At 40.2% G+C, this 25,215-nt stretch overlaps 2 protein-coding genes across 5 annotated transcripts in view; both read right to left on the reverse strand.

The window, feature by feature from the left end:
* Positions 1-6,890: 6,890 nt before the first annotated feature.
* On the reverse strand, positions 6,891-13,757 carry RSL24D1 (ribosomal L24 domain containing 1). Its single transcript, XM_027881472.1, has 6 exons — positions 13,617-13,757; positions 11,805-11,918; positions 10,040-10,112; positions 9,242-9,305; positions 8,698-8,783; positions 6,891-7,300 (listed from the first exon to the last, which is right to left on the reverse strand). Exons 1-6 carry the CDS (start codon positions 13,695-13,697, stop codon positions 7,227-7,229), a joined length of 492 nt encoding a protein of 163 aa, XP_027737273.1. The 5' UTR covers positions 13,698-13,757; the 3' UTR covers positions 6,891-7,226.
* Positions 13,758-20,142: 6,385 nt separating this feature from the next.
* RAB27A (RAB27A, member RAS oncogene family) overlaps positions 20,143-25,215 on the reverse strand; it is a 28,851-nt gene continuing 23,778 nt past the window's right edge. For all 4 annotated transcript variants that reach the window (XM_027881471.1, XM_027881469.1, XM_027881470.1 and 1 more), the window contains 4 exons: positions 24,140-24,225; positions 23,395-23,498; positions 22,597-22,720; positions 20,143-20,643 (listed from right to left, as the gene is read on the reverse strand). In XM_027881471.1, coding sequence (XP_027737272.1) covers positions 20,445-20,643; positions 22,597-22,720; positions 23,395-23,498; positions 24,140-24,225 — 513 coding nt within the window. In that variant the 3' untranslated portion in view covers positions 20,143-20,444. The remainder of the gene's footprint in view (positions 20,644-22,596; positions 22,721-23,394; positions 23,499-24,139; positions 24,226-25,215) is intronic.

Consider the following 25,215-nt stretch of genomic DNA (forward strand, 5'->3'; position numbering starts at 1 on the left):
TGGAAAAGAGGTAACTGGAGGTCCATAGCACTGTAAACACTGCAAAGGGGGTGAAAAGAATTATTAATTCAGTTTCTTGTAATACCAGAGCTACACAAAACCCGACACTATCAAACCCAAATCTCAAAGAAGTTCTTCCTCCCAACAATCAATTAAAAAGTATTCATCACCATGTTACATTAGGGAAAATAGATTCTTAGATATATACAGTAATAAAGACTGATTCATCAGCAATTTCCAAAGAAATCTCTAAATTACTGACTATTTGAATTTAGGAAGATAAACCATGGAAAAGGGACTGCTTTGCTATACTTCTCTGAAAGGATCTGCTATACTGGCCATCCACGGTAGTACTAAGTTAGATGGACTTCAGATACGAACAGCACAAAAATTCCTCTATTTTCAGTCTAGAGGCTTAAAAAGCTTCTAGAACTGGACTCAACCTTATTGTCATGAAAAGTGAAAAACTATTAACAGATGTTGGACCAACAAATGAAACTCATGTAATGAAGTGGATTTAAATGGCTGCCAAAAAAATGACACAGTCTAGGAGAAGTAGTTCAATTAAAGTGGGCATATCCTCAGAAAATAGGGAGAGTACCATTTAGATGTTTCTAATCTGACCAGGTTCATGTAGATCATTACATATGATACAATAAGAAAGTAAACTGAACTGCAGGCAGACCATGATGATCACTAGAAAAGCTTGCAATATTGTTACCTGATGGCACTAGTTTTCTATCAAAAGAGGAAGAGGATAAATTTTTTTATTAGAGACCTATAGGGCTTTGCCCTGCTAAACCTAAGAATGCCTTCTGTGTTCACAGCTTGGGTGTTTTTTAAGCAGAACCTGAATTCTGAATGTCCGCTGTAGAAATCTTTCAAGAGATAGTGAAAGCAATTTTCAGAGAGCCATCTCCTTCCTTTTCAAAACAGATGAATCTAAAGCAGCTGTGAAAAGTGAAGAATGCTTCCTGTCACCTTTGTATCACAGCTTTCTGACAGCACCAATGACAAAATCTGGCACACAGTCTCATCCCAAGTCAACACCAGACATGGAAGTAGACACCCATGGAGAAAAAGCACAAGTTCTTTATAAGTAGCATCACAGTATTCCCCAGATATCCCGGGGATAATCTATCCGAGACATCCCACGCAGTAGCAAGGCCATGCCCTAAGGAAACCTGAATTAGAGCATGCTTTGTGCATAGAACATTCTAAATTTATTCCTAGCTCAAGGATAAATACTGCTTCTTTCTAAATATCACACATGAATTAGGATCACATTATGATATCTGTATTTTCTATTTCAAAAGAAAGATTGTCCCCAGAGATCCCCAGAAGCTGGGTACAGCTAATCAAATTAACCTTGAATGACTTTCCATATGTAACCAGCCCAATTAACCAAACAGAGAAGGCAGGAGCAGCCCTGGGGACCAGCGTGGCTGGTTCGTTCTGTCTCCCAAACCCACCAACAGTTTGTTAGGTGCAGAAAAAGCTGTCTGTACAGCCCAGTCTGAACACTGCTCGCTTCAAGTCTGGATACAACTTTATGTATCAGGCTAAACCTGTATGGCCTGTGCCTGAGTTTTGTGTCGGGGAGTACGAGAACCCTGAATACACAGGGATTTGAAGTGCAGTCTGAACTTGCCCAGTGCTGGGAATGGCAGGCAATGGTCATAGGAGAGAAAACCATTTGGTCCTTCCAGCCCTCACCTCAAGCATTTCTGCAGAGTCAGTTTCTGCAGTGAGGTCAAATGAAAATATTTCCTTTGGCAAGAGCTACATAAACAGAGATACTGTAACCAATGCTCACTTCAACAGAAGGGAGAATTTCTGGCACCGTTTTAATTGTTAAGGACTAAGAAATCTCTCAAATTCTTTACTCAGGAATCTCTTCAGTCAAAGTTGATTACCAAAGCAATTCTCTTAATCAGCAAGTTTAGTGCAGAGTGGAGCCTTACAGAACACGGCTCAAATACCTGTAAACAAGATTTTTTTTTTCCCAATTATGCAGAGATCTCTGCTTTTATTCCAAGTGATAGTTTGTGGACGCACAATATTGTCACCTCATAAAGACCATATCTATTTCCACTAAGGAATCTGTTCCCTGTACTGAAACAATGTCACTAATAAATCTGCACTGCTTGTAGAGCTAGAGATGATATTCCCCTTTACTCAGTATATACCTTTATTGCCAGGTATATGTGTGTAAGAAAAAAATGTTGTCCAAGTACTTCTTAAAGGTGAAGCAACAGCTGTTTAAGGAACAAGAATGACTTCACCAAACTAAAAATAATATGAAAAATCTAAATTGGAGGGAGGGGTGTCAGAGGGGAAACACACAAACAAACCCCAAACCATCAAAGAATGTCTTCCAACTCAGCTACCTCCACAAATCCTAATTTCTCCCTCTATTCTTACCCAGTCTCAAGTAATTCTGCTTGTTCAAAACACTCTGGCTATAATCAGGTCAAGTCAATCACAATAAGCAAACACCACCAAAGACTAATTATTCGTGATACAACTAAAACAAAACAAATCTTAGGCATTTCTCTGCATATGGTCTTTTTAAATTGAGATCTAAAAATAGACAGACAGACAACAAGCAGGCTTAAACAATTTTATCAGTGGTTGATTTATTTCGGGTTTCTGCTCTCCCTGGTCACAACTCAGTGCAACCCATAAATAAGTTAGGCTGGTGAAGGAGATTGAATTTTTGAGGCCAGAACAGTAATTGAGGAATTGAACAGCCTGGAGGTTGAAATATCTTCTCCTGGGACATAAGCCTTTGGACCTATCAGCAGCTGTCTATTGCTTTTCCAGCCATGGACACCCGTGACCACGTCAACATATGGAACTGATTTACACTTCTTTGTGTGGCACACAGACAGAGCTCCTACATGTGCTGGGCTCCACCACGCTGGTACTCTAAAGAGAAAGGATATCTCAGGAATATCCCCAACTAAAAAGTAGCTTCTCTCAAAACTATATGAAAGCCCAATTTCCTGTGAAGAAAATCTGCACCTGTTCAGCATGGTTTAATCAAACAGAAAGCTGTGTTTTTCACTTTTTCCAGACGGTATTTCCTTTCATAAAGAAAAGGTTGAAAGGGGAGACTGAGAGAAGGAATTTGCTTTTTTTTCTTAAAAACAAAACAAGCAAAAGCAAAATCCCCGTCATCATCCACCTCTTCATTTTTTTGGTCATTCCCTCAGAATCACACTTTGAGAAAAAAAGATGGGACTCCGCAGAAAATCAAAGCAAGAAACAATGGATTGCAAAATCAACCCGTGACTCAAGGCAAAAAGAAGTATCTCCAGGCCTTGCTCTGTATGAAAACATGGAAAAGGGTGGGCCTGCAGAGGAGGCCTCAGCTCTTCGTGAGGCACAGAGGATGTTTAGGGGCAGCTTTGAGGAATTTTACCTCAGGAACTCAACCTGCCTGCCAGGGCCTTGCTGGGAGCTGTTCCTTCACCTCTATGGACAGACCCATGTCTGAATCCCAGCTCAAAGCACAGAAACAGGCAGTGCTTCCCCTTCCTCACTAACTCAGCATCCCACAAACCCTGTGGTAAACAATATTCCTGAGACAGTGTCACTCAGAGTGGGCCACAGACTTCTCAGGAGGGGCAGGAGTGGGTCCCCTCACACCTCCCCTGAGCAGCCGGGTTAGGAACAGCCACAGTGACAACCACACGCCAAAAAGAGAATGGAACGCGATGGCAGATCTAAATGGCACCCCTGGGGCCTCAGGGCAGAGCTGGAACCCCTGCCCAGGGCCCTGGGGCACAAGAAAGTGAGGTTGGGAGGGAGGGAGTAGCCAAAACGTGTTAACATGAGGTTCACCTCTTCCTCAAAGTAAAGCCTGCATTTAATTTGAAATCGCCAAGTGACGGATTAAAAAAGGAAAAGAGGAAATATGAGGGAAAAAACATCTTTAAAATCACTATTAAAATCCACATTTGCACTTTTTTTGTAGAGGCTGTAAAGCAAAAAACAAACCAACCAAAAAAAATCCATACATCTGGTTTTGTTTTGTAAGAAAAGATGACAGCAGCTGAAACTAAAAAGCATTTCTTAAAAATTGTTTTTGAGTATCACATTTGTTCTGATCAAGCCCATCATAGTTTGTTTTGAAGAAAGGCTCCTGATGGCACAAACACAAAACAGCACGTTTGTTAGATCTGGTAAATGCCAAGGAAGATGGACTGTAAAATGGAAGCTAGCACTACCAATTATTAATAAATATTTTTTCTGATTAAATATTCACACATCATGATTTGTCTCGTAAATATGTACTCACAGGCACCTTGTGCTCTGCTCCTACTAGATCTCAGCACAGACAGGATCAGTGATTTGGATGTACAACACTAACCCAGGATCTCTGATGAATAAGCTGCTCATAAAATACCATCTCTCCACCTTGCTGTTGGGGGAACAGATGGCAGGTCCTGCCTCTGCAAAGGACTGGGCACAACTCAGCCCCACACAGAGGAGGCAGATGAGGGCTTCCCCCTTGCCCATCATCAAACTCCTCTAGCAAGCCACTGTCTGGCTGAGAGCTGTCCAAGGGAAAAGAGGAGTGTGTTCCCTTCCTGGTATTTGGTAGTATTTCTCCATGACCACCAGAATACTGCTCAGTTGGACATTTTCTCTCTAAGTCTTGTAAACAAAATCTAAAATTTAAAGAAATTTTCTGTCAGCTTTGGCTTAGTTGAAAATTTTCATCTTAAGCAAGCAAAGAAAATAGATCTTCACCAAAACGTCTTTGAATAACAACAATTTCTATTAGAAATGTGGATGGGCAGTCAGCCTCTTAAAAGAAAGAAAAAAACACTCCTCTGCAGCTCAACTGCCCCTCATGAAGGTCTCTGCATTCAGTGGGTTATGCAGAGATGTGCAGGAGGGAGGATTCACCAGCCCCATGTTGTTCCTCAGCAGCAGCTCTTCCCCCCTCACCGTGTGATGTCTCAGCAGCCTCTGCTCCAGCTGACACAGAAATCACTGCAAGAGAGAACAGGACACCATAGCAATGAAATTAAATTGAAAAAAAATCACAAGGGCACCTTCTGAACAGGTGCTGTAAACATGTTACTCACGACAGATTTTTGAACTCAGCTACCTCCTACATCCTCACAAGGTACACACAGCAGGCTGCAAGTCTCTGCTTGGAGAAACAGCACATCTGCAGAGGGACAACGCAGTATTAACTTCCAAAGCCCTTGCTTGCAGTTGTTCTGTTACACTGGCAGTAATGAGGAACAGGGATTAAGCAACTCGTACAACTGGCAGGATGGTTAGGATTTACAGCTGTAATGTACTTCCCAAATGGCTCTTCTCAGCTCCTGCACAATAACAGTTACTACTTCACTTACAAACCTTCACAGGAAAGGGTTAACAATCCCACAGAGACACTTCTGCAGAGCACAACAAACCAGTTAATTATGGCAGTCCATTTAAAGATATGTGTACAGAACAGCTACAGATATTATGCAATATAAATTATTTAATGTTAAACTCAGATGAAGTAAAAGATTTTACATAAATACGTAATATCCAGTGGGGCTCATCACCTTTTTCTGCTTTGCACAGATTTATGTTACTCTTTATGGAGAAAGTTAACACTTGGCACTCACTGAACATTCTATCTTTAAAACTCAGTAAATAAGAAAAATAATATGCAATGAGATTTTCAGATGAAGTACCCCACCTCAAGGATTATGGGCATTGTATACTATCGTAAAACAGGCAACACAAAAATCCTCACATTTCTTGAGCTAGAATGTTAATTTGTGTAATCCCACAGAAACATACTAATTAACATTCTGTGAAGGTCTCCCTTCACTGTGCCCAAGCATCTTGGTGTACCTACAGCATATACACACTATTTGTATGATCTTAATGATTTCACCCCACTGACATATGTTTTCTGGGCAACTTACCATATGCTTCTCAGATGTTATTTATATGACAGTTTACAGGGGAAGTACTAATATTGTACATCTAAAACAGTTATCAGCCATCACCTTAACAGCAAATGACAGAACATTTCACGAAAATAAGGAGTTAATTTTTATTACTAGAATTCTCACTAAAATACATCAACATTTTCTTAATATCTAAACATAAAACATAAACCAAGAGAGAAAAAACTGAGTACAGTGACTGTTTATTTCACACACTCCCCACAGCCCCCTTAAGTATGTTCAAATATGACTCTTCTCTGAACTACACAGCACACGTGGGGGTGGTAGGTAGAAGGTTTTCCAGTGCTTGCTGTAGCGCATACCCAAGTTTGCAGTGGAACTACAAATTATTATTTTTCAGGATAACCAGCACTGACAAGAAAGTAAATGCTTTAAATGCCTTTGACAGTTTTCTTTGATCACATTGTCGCAGATAAACTGCTGACGGTTTAGAACAGTAAGTATTCATCTCAGTGCTGTTGACACATTGAATAAATACCATCACAATATGCAAAATATTTACGATTTAACAGCATTTTTTCTATCAAAATGATCCTGGGTGTCAGGTAAAAACAGTCTAAAGTGTGGTTTATTGAGCATCTCAGTCAGCCTGATTACACAGTAGATTTGTATTTCCTTAGGATGATGGCAGGTCCAACTCCAGATATCACCATTACCATTTTCCAAACCTAAGTCCTGGATCAGTGTTAGCTTTGCCAGGTGTCAACTGCAATAGAATCCTGGGGAAGGACTTAAAAAGGAGAAAAAACAAACAGTGTACGTACTCTTAACAAAGAGAAAAATTTTCCCAAGGGCGAGAGTGGAAGCAAGTCTGGACTGCACTGGACTGATGAAAAATACTACATCCTTGTAACCATTATCTGCTTTTACCACTATGAAAGAAAAACAGACAAAGCAAAAAAAGTTCAGGGCCAGCATATTTTATTCCTTGAATTATGAGGGAAAAGTTATCTGGAAAATGTGTAACTTTCCAAGGAGCACACAGCATGTCAAACATAACGCCTCATTCCCCATCCTGTTCACAAGGTTTTCTCGAATTGCACAATTTTAAGAACTGCCCAAACCAGTATCCAATTTATTATTTTTTATAAACCAAAAAATAATCCAAATGGTAAATGACCACTATTCATTAAAATGTCTTTTTCTTCAACTGTAAGCACAGTTCTGAATGATGTCAGGTGAGGCAGTAGGGAACTGTTAACTGCTGAACAGATATAAACAGAAAATGAAAGCACTTTAGGAGTCTTCTTCCATAGGTACCTCCTCTTGTAGCTTCTGCACCATTTTGTCCTCCAGTTGTTTTGGTGTGCCTTCAAAGAAAAAAAAAATTAAATTCAAGATGTTTCTCTAAACCCAAATAACTTTTTATTAGAACAACTTATGTGTTTATTCTTGGCAAAACAGCCTAAATATATTGCTTAAAGACTTATTTAGGAGTAAAACCATCAAGCTCCAAGTATTTTGTATTGCTAACCTCTATGTATTGCTAACCCTTATGACTGACTATTTAAAATTACTGAATTGTTTCAGCAGAAAAACTGATGCTGTTTATAAGCAAAATCTAAAATGCAGTCAAACGTGTATTTTCATCTGGCATGACAAACTGATACAGCTGACAATGCCTGGCAGAACCTTGCAAAGCACTGTAAAAATGCATTAATTCTAGCAGACCAATGGCCTTCTCACATTAGTTTTTCCGTTAAGATTTAAGTCCTTCTGAATGCTGTGTTGGATGGCAAGAGTGATAACTCTCAATAATACAACCACAAGGAAAAGAAAAGAAAAGAAAAATTCAAGATTTACATTTGATTCTGCTCCCTGCCCAGTCAGAATTGCAGAATACTGACAAGGCAGCTGTTGTTTGACTAACAGATGTACTACATGCTATTGTGCACCATTCTTTTCTTTTAACATAAGCAAAGACAAAGAAATAAACACTTGGGTTTAGTCTTTTGAATTCAGATCGTTTTCTTTCCTCAAAAAAAATGGTTCAGATTAAAACAAAGTTAAAATGTATCCTGACAAGATCTTGTTTCATATATATATATATATATATATATATATATATATATATATCTACACAACCTTAGACTACAGATACTGCAAACTGGAAGAAAAACACAGAACAGACTTCTAGTTAATACCTAATAATGGAGAAACAAAACCACTGGTAATTTTTTATAAAACAAAAACTAATAGAAACACTACTAACTTTTCTCCATTACTCCGTTAACTGTATTTTTAAAAGTAAATAATTTTTTTTAAATCTTAATTTACTCAAGAAACAGCATTTTCATGTAAGTTTCATTATACACAGTGAACTACAAAAAACCCTACTCTGTTAACTGACATATTCAAACAGCAACGTTGAACTTCTGTATTTTATATCAATTAGTGGCAGAGTCTGTTGAGTCCAAATAATCAGTTCAAAGGGAAGATTTAGATAAATGCATTGGTTAACAAACATGCAGCTCATGGAACACCAGATATTGAGTGCAGCTTAAAATACTCAAGGAAAAGGGTGAATGCAGTACTAGATAAATAAAAAGCAATGTTTGATTCAGAACAAAGATACTGCTTACAGTTAGTGGCAAGAGCTATTCTCCATAGCCAATAAACAAATACAAATGCACAGGATTACTCATCTGCACAAATTAGGCATTTAACCTAAAACTGTGTATGGAAACCAGATAAAGGAAGTTCTTACCTGCATGGGGAGCACGAAGAAGGTGAATATTCTGCTTGACTTCTTTGATGTCTTCTGCCTTCTGCAACTCTTTGCTCTTCTTTAATCTGGGGAAGGGGAAAATTAGATTCAATTACCTTAAAAGATACCTTAAATGCTTCATTTTAATGCATGACATTTTTTTGCTAAAGGTAGGTACAGGCTGTGGATAACTATTACTATGAGGAAACACAGATTAGAAGTATTTGAAACTATTCAAGCAAATACTGTATACAAAACCAGGAAAAAAAAAACAGCACTGTATCAACTCTCATCAGAAATTTGTTTAAATCTAACACTCTATTATAAACAAGGACATTTAACTATTATCGAGTGTCCAAAAGTTGCATTTGCTTTGACAGCCAATAATGCAGAGCAGAGCCCACTCAAACTATTTCACCCATCACTTGGATGACTGTGTATACAAAAAACAAATAACCACTTAAAATTTTTTATCATTCTGTTTGTGTGGAAAGGTTGCCTAACACAGACATGTGAGAGCTCCCACCATACAAATCCTTCTCACCTGTTCATAATAAACCTGGCTTGGCGTTTTTGCTTTATTTCCTCCACTCTCTTCATTGCATCAACTGAAATAAAGCAGAAATTGTTTTAAATGTGCTTACATACCTGCAGATGAAAATATATGCTACTTTTACGGAGCAACTCTACCAGCACTCCATAATATCTATGTACCAGAGGAATACACTATATAAAGAAAGTCATTCCTTCTTCAAAGAGCAGGAAGGGAATACTCTGTGTAGCAGCTACAATGAACTGTACTTTACAACTTATTTATGCTTCCACTTTTCTGCCTGCAGATAATTTCTACAGTTAACCATCACTACAGAAGACTCAGTTGCAACTGAGATTCTTCACTACTTGAAATCAGATGCAAGTTACCGCTTTGCCCTTTGTGACATTCATGCATTATACAAGCAGTTCTTCCATTTCATAGCAATTGATTCCAAGAAACAAACTGAAGTGGAACAAGCAGGAACAAAGAAACAACTCCATCAGTGTAAAAAGCTAACACTGGAAGCCTCTTAAAAGCTAGAAAGCCACAAAGGGGTTTTGAAGATAATAATTCAAAATAAAGGAATGCTAGACCTTATTTCCTAACCAGTTTCTGAAAAGAATAAACATCAGGTGAAACTCCACACCTGTTCACAACTCAAACCTCTTTGACACAGAAGAATTTCATCATGATTCCAGTAATTTCAAACACAATCACTACTAAGTATCAATACTCTAAGAAGTCTTCTGAAAATACATTCATGTAGAGTAAAAAACTGATCTTCTGGTTTTTTCTAGAATGACTCACCAGTCTTGTTCCACAACTCTCTCTGGTATTTCACTGGTTCATTTCTACGTTTTTCAAACTCAAATGAATTATCCTGTATTAAGTAAAAGTAAATACAGATCATATAGAGAAGCATATTTAGATCAACACATTCTTACTATAGCACTCACTACTCATATAACTTCGTATTTTATGTGATTTCCCCCCCCCTTCCAGAACCTCATTCCCAGACTTTAACAACCTTTAGAGATAACTACACTAGAAGGAAATCGAGTGAAGAGTTTGACCTCAAAGTGTCAGGAGCCACAGTGATCTGTCTGAAGAGAACTATTTACTGAAACGTCTCCCTCAGCTGTTTTCTATTTAGCAAGACAAGGAGACAGAGAAAACCAATGTAGAGCAGGAAATACAGAATAGATTAGACAGGTGGCAGGAGAAATTGAAAACCTGTAGAGCTGAAAGACTTTAACGCAGGTCAAATAAGTTCTACTCAACAGCTTGCAATTTTGAAAAGGTTTAAAAAAAAAAAACCAACCACTATTTCATCTTAAGAATATTGAAACAATATAAAATAATTTGAAATATGTCAACTGATGACATTGTGGTGTTTGGAACAGGTGCCATCCCCTAATGCCCCACCATGAGTTCAAGATGGAGAAATAGTTTCCTAATTTTTTTGTTAGGCATACTTAGCTTTAGACCAGTTTTATCTGAGGACTTTTTCCTGCCCAAAGATTGTTTTTTGTTGAGGTAAAGCAGAATTACCTGTCACCTTCTTAGAAACTACATTATTTCCCATTGTCACAAACCTATTTAGACACTACCCAAAGCTGGCTCATGAAAGAACAGACACCCACCAAACTAGAATACAGCACTAAGTTCATACATTGTTTTTATTCTTAGAATACATTATTCATCTCAAAATTTGAGTATATTGTCACGTATATAGACATATATAAAGACATTTTAAATCAAGTTCTTGTCAAAAAGTTAATCCAAGTTAGCCAGAAACAACTTGAAAGCAAGAAGCACAGTTACCAAAGATGCCAGTTAATCTTGGCTTTTCACAGTCACATTAAAAACTAAAATCACATTCTTCCCCTTGGAAGATCCACAGAAGGCAGTAAATCACCGTGTCAAAATGCTTACTAAATCGTCAATATTCTGTCAAAAACCAGGTAATTAAATCACAGTAATTCGTAAATTATTTAAGGACTGCCCCACCAAATGTGACTGTTTAATATTTTTACCAGCAAAGCAACTCTGTTTGGAAATGCTTTTAAGATCCCATGCTGTTTTTGAAACAGTCCTACCTATCAAAGACTTTTCCTATATATTGTATGCTGTTAAAGACACTTCAAAAGGTAACTATTTTAGGGGTCTACACAGAGAGAGTTCCTGGGCTACCTGTTGACTCAGATTATCTGACTGGGCAGAAATAAAACTATTGAATGGATATGTACAGAGAATAGAAGATTTGTAGATGGAAAAAAAAAGTGCCTTGGACTAGTAGTTACTAGGACCACCAACACAGACACCTGATATACTGGCCTCCACCACGAAGCTGAAATGGGAAGATCCAAGTTATAGTCAAGCTAAATGAATAGCTCGCTCTCAAAAAACTCTCCCATTCTCAGCCACAATCCCTCTTTCCTCCTCTTCTTCCATCCCTCCAGTTCATCTAATTAAATGGTAATGTATTAAGCCATCTAATCTAACCTATTTGCAATGGGAAGAGGCTTCTGCCATTTTGGAGTGTCACTGTAAAGTGTGAACCAATTCTTACCACTGTCAATTCTTTGCCAGCTGCTTTCCGGAATGCTTTGGTCCATCTCATCTTTCTGGGATTTCGCTTCCTTTTGAAGTTTCTGTGGCATTTTGATTTGCAGAATCTAAATATCTTAAAGAAGGGAGGTGAAAAAAAAATCTGAGTTAAATCATGGTATAAGTGCCCCACTGCAAGCATGGTAACAAACACTGAGCTAGCTCTAACAGTCCTACTCATGGGAAATTATTCCTCTTTCAAATATCAGTATTCTTATAGCAAATATTGCTATTAACAAAAATTATTTCAAGCACTATTATTGTTTTTTTCATTATAAAGCCATTTTCACAGCTGCCAGGGATGTGCACAAATTCTTACAACTAAACTGATTATAAATAAAATATACCTGAGGTGTGAGAATTATCATCTGCAAAAATAACCATAAAACCAAACCTGCAGCATGAATAAATAATTTTATACAGCTGCCAGCACTTTTTAGATACAGCACCATCCTGATAACAAAAATCCTCACACCTCTCATACTAAATGCAACACACACACACAAAAAAAGTCTGTTTTTTGGAATGCAGCTTTAAGCCTCAAAGATTACCCCACAGGAGTCCTAAGCACATTAGTTAAGCCCTGGACTGAATTCACTGAAAGCTGTTAAAGAATACGCTAAAATGTTTTAACTGGCGTTTTTCTTCTTTCTCCATTTTTCCACAAATTCCACACAATGCCAGACTCTTTACTTAAGAATACTCAAAACTACATTTACTACTCGTGAGTTTTTGAAAACCTTTTTTTTTTTTTTACAACCCTATCCTCCTTTCCCATCTAATAGTCACTTCTAAAGAAAGCTAACAGAAAATATGAAACCTCTAGTTAAGGGGATCATCTTCAAAGAACTTTCTTTTTTTTTTTTTTTTTAACACTCTTCTACCAAGTTTTTTCACCTCAACTCAGCAAAACAGATTGGCAGGTTTGTCTCTTTCACAGATTATCTGTTCACAGCCAACCTGCCACTGCCGTGCCTTTTTTAAGCACACCCCTCGTGGCCGTTTTCCGCGAAGGGAGCTGTGTCAGTGCTCATCTCCCCCCGGGCTCCCCAGAGCTGTGACTCATGCGGGCAGCGCGGCCCGGCCGGGATGTGTTCTGACGTCTGAGCGCAGGGAGGAAGCTCTTTGCGTCAGCTCCACTTCGCACTGGGGTCCCCAACGCCCCGCAGGAACGACGGAGAGATACAGCAAAGGCTGGAGAACTACACACAGCGTTCTATGTACGGAATTGTCACCGCAGTGCAAAGCCCAGAGCGCTACGCGCGCCCTGTTGTGACAGCCTCAACTGGGTGAGTCACTTCGGATCCCCGAGTTACGACTTTTAGCACTTCCAGCAGAGCACCACGAGGAACACGAACCATCAGCCTCCCTCTGCAGCGCCCGTAACTCCGGCTGCTCAGAGCTGGGCGACCTGCTCCTACCTGAAACAACACTTTCCTAAAATCAGAACATTACAGAATGAGGACTGCATTTTGTTCTGAAAGGCGTCTAATTTCTTACTAAGAACCCAAAACAAATATAATTCATGCCCCACTCTTCCCGACGGCCAAAGCGCTGCTTCGCTCCGGGTCGGGACTGCCGCTCGGCCGACACCCCCAGGCGGTGCGTGCGGGCCCGGCAGCGCCTCACGAACGCGGCCCGGCCTGTGCGGGGGCTGCGGCCCGGGGAGCGGGCCCTGGGCCCCGGCCGTGACCGCCCGCGCGGGGGGACGGCGAGCCCGTGAGCGCCCCGACTGCCGGGGGAGCGGGCCCGGCCCGGCCCGGCCCGGCCGTACCTTGCAGTCGTTGCGCACGAACATGACGCCGTGTCCCGGGTAGATCGGGCCCGAGCAGAAGTAGCACTTCTCGATCCTCATGGCCCCGGCCCGGCCCCGCCGCCGCGGAAGGGCCGCTCAGCTGACCGGAGGCGGCGGGGCCGGGCCCCGCAGCGCCACCGCCCCCTGCCGGCCCCGCCAGGCAGCGCGGCCGCGGCGCTCCCTCAGGGAACGGCGGAGCGTGTGGAGAGGTGATCGGTGCTGGGCTTTGTCTGTCACAGAATCGCTGGATGTGCTGAGTTGGACCCACAAGGATCACTGAGCTCAACTCAGCCCTGCACGGGACAACCCCAAGAGTCACACCGTGTGCCTCAGAGGGCGGTCCAAACGCTCCTCGACTCTTCCAGACTTGGTGCTGTGCCCAACCACCCTCTGGATGAAGAGCCTTTTTCTAATATACAACCTAAACCTCCCCTAACACAATTCAGGCCATTCCCTGGGGTCCTGTCACTGGTCACCAGAGGGAAGAGATCAGTGCCTGCCCCTGCTCTTCCCCTCCCGAGCAAGGTGTACCTGCAGTGTACCTCAGTCCCCTCTTCTCCAGGCTGAACAGACTCGGTGACCTCAGACACTCCTCATATGACTTCCCTTCACCATTCTCATTGCCCTCCTTTGGACACTCTCTAATAGCTCAATATCTTTCTTATATTGTGGAACCCAAAACTGCCCCAATATTACAGGTGAGGCCGCCCCAGTGCAGAGCAGAGCGGGACAATCCCCTCCCTCACCTGGCCTGATGCCCTTCCAGGACACAGCTGGCCCTCCTGGCTGCAAGGGCACTGCTGACTCGTATCCAGCTGGCCATCGACCAAGCCCCAAACACTGTAAGAAAGCTCCATTTATTGACTGGTTGGAGCCACAACTTCTAAACCATCACACAAACAGGTTACTGGGAGGAAAGGGTGAGTAGAGTATCTATAAAAGGAGTAATATGCCCAAACCCACCCACCCACACACACACACACTATATTCGCTCACCAGATGGAGACATCAGCCACATGGATGCTCGCTGCCATCCATTACGTCAAGAGTGTGGTCCATCCTTTGGTTTGACCAGAGAGGTTTACTGCAAGACACTCAGAGATACTCATGCTCATGAAAGTATTAAAATAAAAAAACAAAAGCCCCTATACACAGAAAGCAAGTTGGAATGAACTAATAGACAATGCTGCATCTTCAGTAAGCTGACTTTTCCTCAAATGACTCTCTACTTCCCTGAAACATACATTCATATCTTAGTATGGAAACTGAATACAAACTAAAAGATTTTATGATCAGCTTGTGTCAAGCTCCTCCAGCTTTTCTTTATAAATGAAAAACTTTAGGTGTGAGAAATGAATGAAGCTGAAATGGCTCAGTATTAACACAGGGATAAACACACTAACTCAAGAAAATGAAAGGGAGTCAGACATAGATTTTTAAATCTACAACTGATTTCCTCTAAAATTCAGGCAAAACACCTTTGGCTCTGTTTTCATACCTATAAGATCCAAGTCTTCTATGGGGGAATTAATTTTTAAAGCAAAATTTGAAATACTGTCAAAAATCAATGGCTCTGCACACCATATAGGAACCTCTTACTCCTTTCGTTCCCTCTCTTAGAGTTACCTGTTCATTGTGAGAGGATCTAAGTGCTAGGCCCTGTACCTTCCTAAATGGTTTGGAATTGGAGCCAGTCTTCTCTCTGTTCTTCAATCTAGGATGCTGTCCCAGCTGAGTCTGAAATCTTCTTTACCACATAAGGCCTTACTACCACAATTCCTGCTTCTCCATTCCATTTAAAAGAAATTAACTACTTGAGTATTTGGTGAAAAATCCGTGTGTTGAATTGCATGTGCCTTTAGAGCAGTTTTTGCTTTCTGATTTCTAGAACAGAAAAAAAAGCCACAGTCAGCTCAGTGCTGTATTAAGAAAGATCGAAGGCAGAAAGACAAAATGCTTTAGCACAGTAGTCACTTACCTTGTCAGCACGGAACTAGTCTCCAATCTTTTTGAAAACCAGACCTCAGCCACATCCTACTGCAGGAGACACGGGCTCAAGCACATGACTAGGGACCACCACTCAGCCCAGCCCTAAGGGACAACAGCTCCAAACTGACCCAGAGACAGCGAGGAGATGGTGCAGAATGTTATTGTCATGCTGCACCCTGGAGCTCTGGGGCTGTGACAGAGGATGGCAACCCAGATGATAAGAGGGAAGAGTAAAGGCACACACACAATGCAATTTTATGAGGGAAGCTATGAAGACACCAAGTTTACAGCTAGAGGCAAAACCAAAGAGCAAAAAGTTTGCTTAGGGCCAGGGCTACTGTGCTTTGGCATCTTTGGCATATGCAATTGAAATCCTCCTTTTTCAGTTTGATTACTTTGAGTTTCCTGCCTCTGTGACTTTTTTCTCCCATGGGCTGTATTTATTTCACCAAAGACAGCTTTTTCCTGGCAGAGTACTCTATTGTGAAGTCTTTGGTGGCTTCTACAGTTTAAAACAATGTGGACTACAGACTGTCACCAATACCTCCAGCAGACAGACGGGATGTGAGAGCACAGTGATATTACAAGCATTTACAATTGGATTTTCCACCCCAGCTCCTTTTTTCACATCAAGGCACTAATCTCCTCTTCAAGTACAAGCCATTATGTTGTCGATTTGAAGTGCTTGTTCCTGATCTAAAAGGCAATATAGATGGAAGGTTGCTGGAGCCAGAGTCCAGATTAATTTTAAAAAAAGAATAACGTACTTCTACTCCATTAATAGTTATTCACAGACAGAACTGGGTATCCAGCTGAAAAACAGCCTCGCTGGAAGAAGAGATTTTGCAGCAAACCAAGTGGCTTATTTGATTTTTGACACAAGAGTACTACAGCAAGAATTGCTTCACTAAACATCTCAAGCCAGTACCTTAAACTTAGAGCCAAGCTCTGATCTGCAAGTATTTGTATACTTGTAGAAGTTTCCTAATGGAGTAATAGAACTGTCATATGCAAACTGTCATACAGCCATAGGACAACTGTCAGGCACAAGCACTTGTAGGACGAGGGTCAGAAAGCATGTTGGGTGGAAGACACTTCTGGAGGTCATCTAGAGCAACCCTGCTCAAAGCAGAACACATTAACACCAGGTGGCTCAGGGCCACATCCAGTTGAGTTTTTAGTATCCTCAAGGATGAAGATTCTATAACCTTTCTCAGCTTCTGTTCCTATTTCTGACCACTTGTATGGTGACAATTTTTTCCTAACCTTAATTTCCTACAGAAATTGTCTCTTGCCCCTTTGTTATCCCTGTGCCCTCTGAGATGGGTCTGGCTCCATCTCCACTCATTATATAATTCAGGACAGTAAAAAGGTCTCCCTCAGCTTTCTCTTCTTAAAGTCATGCAAACTCTGCTCTCTCTTTTCCTACCCCCTGTGCTCCAGCCCTCTGATCTTGGTGGCATCTACTGGACTCACTTCAGTGTGTCAAAGTCTTTCTTTTACTGGGGTGTCCAAACCAGGGTACAGAACTCCAGATGTGGTCTTATAATAACTGAAGATAAGGGAAAACTGAGTATCCCAACCTGGTGCCTTCATTTTACTAGTGCAGCCCCAGATGCAGTTGGTCCTCTCTGCCACAGTGGCACAATTCTGGCTTTTGGTCAGCCTGCTTTGGAACAGGATGCCCACCCCCTTTCCTGAAAAATATTTTTTCAGCTAGTGCTACTGCATGGGGTTATTCCAGCCCAGACAGAATGCCAACTCAAACTTGCCCTTTTTAAATTTAAAATTGTTTAGTTCAGCTCATTCTCTTGCCTGTCAAGGAACATTTGAATAGCAGCAGTGTCCTCCAGGACATCATAACCTACCTGGAAATACACACTGCTCTGGATGGAAGCGGGTATTCTGAAAAATCAGGCTCCTTACCTTTGTAGAAGCAATAGACTTTACAAACTGTACTGTTTGATTCCCTTTACTCTGAACATGCAGCATGCACAGACTGCCAGCATTCTGAATGTCTTACGAGTACAGGACTGACGCCTCTTTTGCCTTCTCTGGGTCTGAGCTCCTTCTGGCATCTCCCAGGACTCATCAGGCCCCCATCTGACGGGTTTGGTCAGTGCAAGAGGGGAACACCAGGAAGCACCTCGGCCACAGCCCAGAACGTGGATGCATTTGAACTAAAAAACCCCAGAGCACACAGGGACAGAGCAGAGGGACAGACTGACACTGAACCGAGACAGCAGGAAATGTCACAGCTCACTGCAACAATGCTGGCAAAGTTCAGATCAGGAATGTTTAACTACTTTATATTAATAAGAAATCCTGGAACAATAAAACATAAGGGAAATCCTTTCCAAAATTTTGTTCCATTACAGATCAGTGTTTTCACTGAACACTGGATGGAAACAACTTTTCTTGAAATAATAGTTTCTCATCACATAAAAATTCTGTTATCTTTGTTTTTTAAAGCCAGTACTAGACTAGTAAGAATAGTGTAATTTACTGTCAAGAAACAACCATGATTTCTCATGAGAGTTTAAAAGGGAAAAAAGTTCTGTCGCACAATGATTCAAACAGATAAATGTTATGACACATTTCAAAGGCTGACATCAAAGCAATTTTATGTAGACCTCTTCGTAAATAGTTACAAATAACAGGCATGACAAAAATATGACAGTTCCAGTATTTTAATATTTAATGTCCAATTTAAACATAAGTGTTCAAAAGGAAATATTTTTACACCATTTCAGTAGCCACTTAGCTCAGTAGTTGGTTGCAATAATCTTTAAATTTTTCAGGTACTGGATGGAATATAAGCACAAAAACTCCCATTAAAGTTAATGCATGACAAAGTTCCACTGTAACCCTCTGAAAAGCAAAGAGTTACATCAAAAGAAATTCAGACACTGAAGTACATTGAAATGTATTGTGTCTTACAGTAGAGTTTGTTACTCCACTGGTCAGAGACATGATGGTAACTTCAAAAGGCACTCTGAGATAAACTACAGTAACCCCGGTCTACGAGCATTTTAGAATCTTGGTATTGTGCAGTAGAAAAAACCAAACCCTATAATCATATATAAATTACTTTTATCTCTGTCCTAGCTCCAGGGTAGTCAAATTATATTGCACTTTTAAAATATTCTGTGTAGGCTGTGATAAAAATCTAATATTTACATGATGTGTTTGTTAAAGAACAACGCATTTCTTCGTAAAATATTTTAAGAACCAAGTTTTAACACTTATTCTTGTATTAATTAATATAACCAGAGGCTACATCAAATATATATTTTTTCTTAGGTCCTATTCTAGAAACATTTTTGGTCCTTCCTTCAAAAAATTTTTTATGCTGCAATTCATGTTCATAAGTGGTATTAATACTTGCCTGAAATTGCAGTACTTAGAATATTTAAATAAATAAATATATAATTTCTAAAGAAGCAATACCTTTGGAGTTTTGTAAACAAACTGCTGTGGAAAGTCTGTAACGAGACTCAATTTGGCATGTTATGACTTTAATTGGCAATAGTTTACAGTTATACAATCTCTGCCAGGATAGAAATCAGTATGGTAGGCACATCTTATAAATCAGTCTGGAAAAAAAGACCCAAAAAATACTAATTGTTTCTTAGGTTGTATGAATAAATAAAAATGGTCAGAGTAACATGATCCACTGAAACCAAAACTGACATTTGTGGGATCTGTAGTGGGGGGAAAAGAAAAGCAACTCTATTCTTTTTTAAATATAACCTAAAGGAAATGAACAAGCTGTAAATGAATATATGATAACCAAGATGTACAGGACACAAAGGTTGGCAGAATAAAAAGAGCATTATAAATTTATAGAAATACTGATCTACAGAACTAGTCTCTTAGCTGCATCTCACCAGAAGACAATCATCATTCATTTTTCAATCCAAATTTGAAGAAACATTCTGAATCTGTGTTTGATAAAACAAAGTCAGTGCAAAGCACCAGCTCTGATGAAATTTTGCTGACATGTAGGCTGGCCTACATTGCTGTTCAAACACGAATGGTAATATAAAAGAAACATAACAGATGCACAGTTATGCCACTTACACATAAATATATGTATCTGCGTGTTCTAGAAATTCAAATGCTGTCAGGAGGTCTCACAGGCTGCGTTGGATATATTTTATATAGTACAGTTGTAGTTTACATGTTCAAGCACATGACATACCCCAAGTGCTCTCCATGAGCACCCTTGTGCTGCTCCAGAGTTTTTAATTCTGCACTGAATAGCCTTCTTTTGGTTTTCATCACTGGAAACTGATGGTTCAAGAGAGCAAGGAGAAGCTACTCACAGGCTTTTGTGGAAAACACAGGATTTGCTCTTTAAGATAGTTACTGATTGGTGAAATGATTAAATGTTTCTGTTCAAAACCAAGAACCATGTTGGTAAGCTTGCTGTTAGTAGAGACCAAAGGCTGGCACAGTATCTAATCTAAAGGCCTGTGTAGTTATTGGAGCCTTCAAAGGGCAAATAGAACCCTTTCTTGTTGCCCCTAGAGATGTTTCCGAATTTGGTAATAAAAACTCCTTTCCTTCCCTTTTCTCCAAAGCAGAGAATTAGAGGAATATCCAGTGCTACACCAAATTAATCCTCTGTCCCATCACTAATAAACTGCATACCTTGCAAGCAAAGGTCAAGGTTGTTTGAGAGGCAGAAAACAAAAATTAATATCAAGAATTAATACAGTTCATTAAATAACTACACCATGTGATTTGTCCATAAGTTAACAGTTAAGCTGCAACTGTACTATATAATACATATTAAAATTAATTGTAACTGGGCTAACAGCCACATTTGCTTTTTTCTTGCTCCTCATTGAGTTGTTCTGTAGAGCTGTGCCCATTGGAACGCACCACCCCTTCAGGGATCCAGGATTTATCCACACACCGCTCCATGCGCTTCATAATGAGGTCAAGCAGAGTTTCAATGGCTTTGCTGACATTATTCCCATTAGCTGCACTGGTTTCAAAGTATGGTATTCTGCAGGAGACAAAGAATACAAACTTGCTTCACACAGTTTATACTCACAGGAGAACAAAACAATACAGATTACTGTCCCATACTAAGTGTCTTTTTGCTGTGGAGCAGCAGTGACAGCCTTTGTGTGATTTCTAAGTGCTCTGCTCTGAAATGCAAAAGAAATTAATGAAGTGGCTGTCTCTGTAAGTAGAGCACAAGGGTAAGCCTTAATGGAGTCCACAATTTACAGAAGCACTGGTCAGTATGAGTTATGCTCCTGAGGTCGGTTTTTTCAGCTCTGTTCCTTGGAAGAGATGCAATTATTTTCTAGGTCCTTGTACGCATTAAGTGTTCTCCTTACTGATTTCTATGCACATCAGCTCTGGAGTCCTTGCAAGAGAGGGACTGCTGGTGTGGCTGTTCCTCTGCAGGCAAGGCTGCAAAGACTTAGTGTGGTACCTTATCACTGCACAAGGTGATTGTTTCTTCTGCTAACACCTTAAATCTAAACTTTTCTATAAAATCTCAGTGCTCAGACCACCTATGTCTCTGTAAACAAAAGTTTCTGGCACCCTGTTATTGAAAATACCCTGCTTATTTTCATTCTTGTTGTGGATCAGGATGTTCCAATGGCAGTTTCAGAGGCTGTGACCAGCTGCACTTAGTGGTCCCCGCAGTGAGGGGTTACAGCAGCTACACTGGCATTACTGCCCAGGAAACTGAGATCATCACTTCAGGATTTTCAGTATTTCTTACTTAATTTGCAAGACTCACTGAGTGCTCAAAAATATCTCACTGTCTCAGTCTGCTGCAATCATTTTTGAATACATCACTTAGCAGTACAAGGCCCTTCACAGAAAGGGGATGCTCATTCACACTTTTGGTACCAGAAAACTGTTCACTGCAGCAGGATTTGTCTTGCTTCCCCTCAAGAGAGAATGACTGCTAGCAGCTATCCTGTCTCATCTCTACAGGGCAGAGAACTCTGTAACTGCCTGAGGATTGGATGTGATCCACAACCTTGACTTTTAGCTCCCTATTCCTTAATTAAGTTGGCATTTTCAGTCACAAAGACAAATATTTCATAAATTATTTCCAGAAGTCACATGCAAAGAGATTTAAGAAATAGTCACATTAAGAATGGAAGCAGCATGACACAATAGGAGAAGAGCTGCAGAACAAGGTAGTTTGGACTGAGGAGCCAGTGCTCACACCATGCGTGTTTTGTGGGCTTTGCTGTGGAGCAGTTCTCATCTATTCCTCCAGACTGAACACAGATTACTGGTTGGAGCACATCATGCAGCTTAGTTTCCAGTTGAGAAGGAATCCAGTTCATGTGCCAGAAGGCTGCTCCACCATGTGAATCAAACCACAATAAAAGCATCAGAAGATTTCCTTCAGAAGGGCCTTTCTGATTCCTAGTGAAGTGCAAATATAATCTGGAGATGAGCCCCATGAAAGAGTTAATGGGGTATAAAAATACTCTGGGGTTAATTAATATTTCATAGGAACAAAGATTTCACATACTTCCTTCAGGGACATATGACCTGTGCCTGTAGGGAAGGGGAAGGGCAAGGCTACCCTGGTCTTCCTGCTGTCTCTGTTTTCAGACTCCCTGGGAACCTGTGAGAGTGCAGATGCCTCAGCACAGGCAAGAGCTAAGAACCCATTATTCACCTGCCTCTCACTAAATTCTACCTCTTTTCCAGAATGTCTGTGAAAATTTATTTTGTTTACTGCCAAGGAAAGAAGATTAACCAATCTCCAGTGCAAGATTATTGCAATACTAAGTATTTATTTTTTAACAATGCAGAACACATTAATCTCTGACAGAAAAAAAAGACACCATACCAGCCAGTTAAACATCCTAAAATGCTTATTCTCACAGCACTTTCAGTGTGCAGAAAAAAAGCATTACAGAAAATATTTCATTCTGCTTTTAAAGACAGCAATAATTGGAAGGAAGTTACTTACCCATATTTTTCTGCAAGTTCTTTAGCCTCTTCTTCTTTCACCATCCTTTGGTCTTCCAGATCACTCTTGTTTCCACATAACACAATGTCAGGGTTTTCACAATACGCGTGCATTTGTAGCTGACCTGAGAGCCCCAAAAAGAACAGGGATCACAACACAGAGCTCACTCCAACCACCACAAACCAAGTGTGTTCTCTGACAGCTCACAGCACTTCTGCTTGGCTCTGAGGAGCCAGGGACCCACTGCCACCTACCCAGTGAAAAACCCAGAAAAACAGAAGCCTGACAAATTCAGCACAGAAACTTGTGCATTTGCAGATTAAGGAGTTATGCTCATTAAGCATCTCCAGTGAGCTGCCAGGAAAGAGTGTACTTCCCTCTCCTTATGGAAGATGCAGTTTGGGAACCTCTTTGCCTACTTATATGAGTAGCATATAAATACCAGTAGCATTTGCCTTCCATTAAGTCTTGCTGACAAAGCTTCAGGTGAGTCAAAATAAGGCTTTCCACACTCTTAAATTACTGAACAGCACCAGAGCCAGGGGTATGATGTTCTCTCAGCTTGCTTTTATATAGTTTAAGATTCAAGTTTGGTAGGCAAAGCTGAATTTCAGGTGAGCCCTAGAAGCCATCACCAGCAGCTATTACAATTACAAATGCAACATTTACATTCTTTTATTGAAAAAGTGACAAAACCCAGTATTTTAAGTTCTATTTCTCAGTGAAACTCCACATTTATAAACATAACCCCCTCCCCACCCATGTAAAGAAAGAAAGGAAAAAAAAAAAAAGCCATACTTATCCAGTTCCTGACATTCAGAAAGCTTTGCTCATTTGTCAGATCAAAGAGCAGCAGAAAGCCCATGGCATCTCTGAAGAAAGCCGTTGTCAAGCTACGAAACCTAGAGCAGCAAAGTGAAATTAGATGGCTCATCTGACAAGTTACTTTGAAAACATAATTGTATACAGTTAATATGAGGTAACTTAAGACTGAATTAACTAGAATGAAATTTTCGTAATTGTTTTGCTGATGCAGGGACTGTGTAACAGGAATTGCTAACACTGCTGGGGCCTAAGCAAGGCCTAAGGAGTCAAAGAGACTGGAGTGTGAGAGCTTTAGACTAAGGCTTCTACTATAAAGCATGCCTTGATCAAGATTCAGAGATTAAAATAATAAAGAAATTCTAACTTTGAACAGAAATTTATCCCCTAAACACATCAGTTCTTCATTTGAAGATGAACAATCACAAGGATTCTAGTCTTTTGATAGGCAAATAAAAAAGAATTCTTTGAGATGATTTTACCTGTCTGACTTTCCCAAGCCCTCAACATATTTACAGAAATTAAAGAAAAACTTGAAAAAGCTTTAAAAGCATCTATATTGGCCATGAAGAAAGTTAACTGAAAGTTTACAAAAGACAAAAAGCAAGAATTACAGTTTTCATGTCCTGCAGTTGTAAATTATAGTTATAATTTCATAGGTATTCACAGGAAACTTTCCATCAGCGTTACTGTAAGCACAGGTTCCCATCTTCAGTCATACCTTTCCTGCCCTGCAGTGTCCCAGAGCTGGAGATGTATTCTCTGTCCTCTGCCCCCAACACCATCCGGCCCATTGGGTCTATACACCTGAAAAAGGCAAATTTGTTACCAGTCCAGCTGCTACAGAACACAAAATAACTCATGTTTGAAGTCATTAAATGCAACAAAAGCAGCACTGCCAATGCAGAGATCCCAACTACAACTCAATCCCTTTGCTTTATAAGAAAAAAGTAATATAAGTAGCATTTTTATTTTGTATCCAATTTAATATTTAAAAATAAGGGCAAAAGTGAATTGGAAAAGCAGTCTCCAATAGACTACGGCCTCCAGAGCAGCCATGAGATAAGATTAATTTTAGTATTTTGATTTTATAGGGTTTTTTTACTATTATCCTGTATCATGTTCAAATGAAAATGTAAGAAAGCAACAATGCAATCTGGCAATGTATTTCTGCCACCAGCAGAACCTCATTAGCAAACAGATTCATGGAGATAATGACAGCTCTTCTTAGCTGCCAAAAGACTGCTGGAAAATTGCTGAGGGTAGATCTTATCACATCACAGCTTATAAAGCAGAAATTGCATGATAATAATAAAAGCTGAAGAGTTTACTCAGCATGAAAATATAAATAAGGGCATCTATTAATCTTGGAAGGATCAGATAAAAATAGATTCATTTCTTGCTTAGGAAACTTCATGTTAGGTCATCGTCTTTACCTTCAACTGCCATTGTACCTAAGACTACAAGAGTTCCAAACATACCTTTAAAGATACATAATCTTGCTGAATTTGTGGATTATAAAATTCAGGCTGCGAAACCTAAATCTTATCCTGAGTTATCAAATGCCGATCAAGCAAACACACCATGTTTACTCTCCCACAAAAGGAATACTGACTTATTCAAGAGACCAGTTTGGCATTTTCATTAAGATAGTTACCCCTCACATGACTGTGGTGCATGTCATGCATCAAAAGCCAGTCTGCACGATGCCTCCTGCACTGTCCAGATTTCTGGACACTTGGGAAATCATCAGGCATTTAATATTTGTACAGAAGAATGAAAAAACAACTGGTGCCA

Source organism: Empidonax traillii, unplaced genomic scaffold (assembly GCF_003031625.1).
Source record: "Empidonax traillii isolate 1590-97213 ecotype Southwest subspecies unplaced genomic scaffold, ASM303162v1 scaffold90:size2128546, whole genome shotgun sequence".
Taxonomy (NCBI): domain Eukaryota; kingdom Metazoa; phylum Chordata; class Aves; order Passeriformes; family Tyrannidae; genus Empidonax; species Empidonax traillii.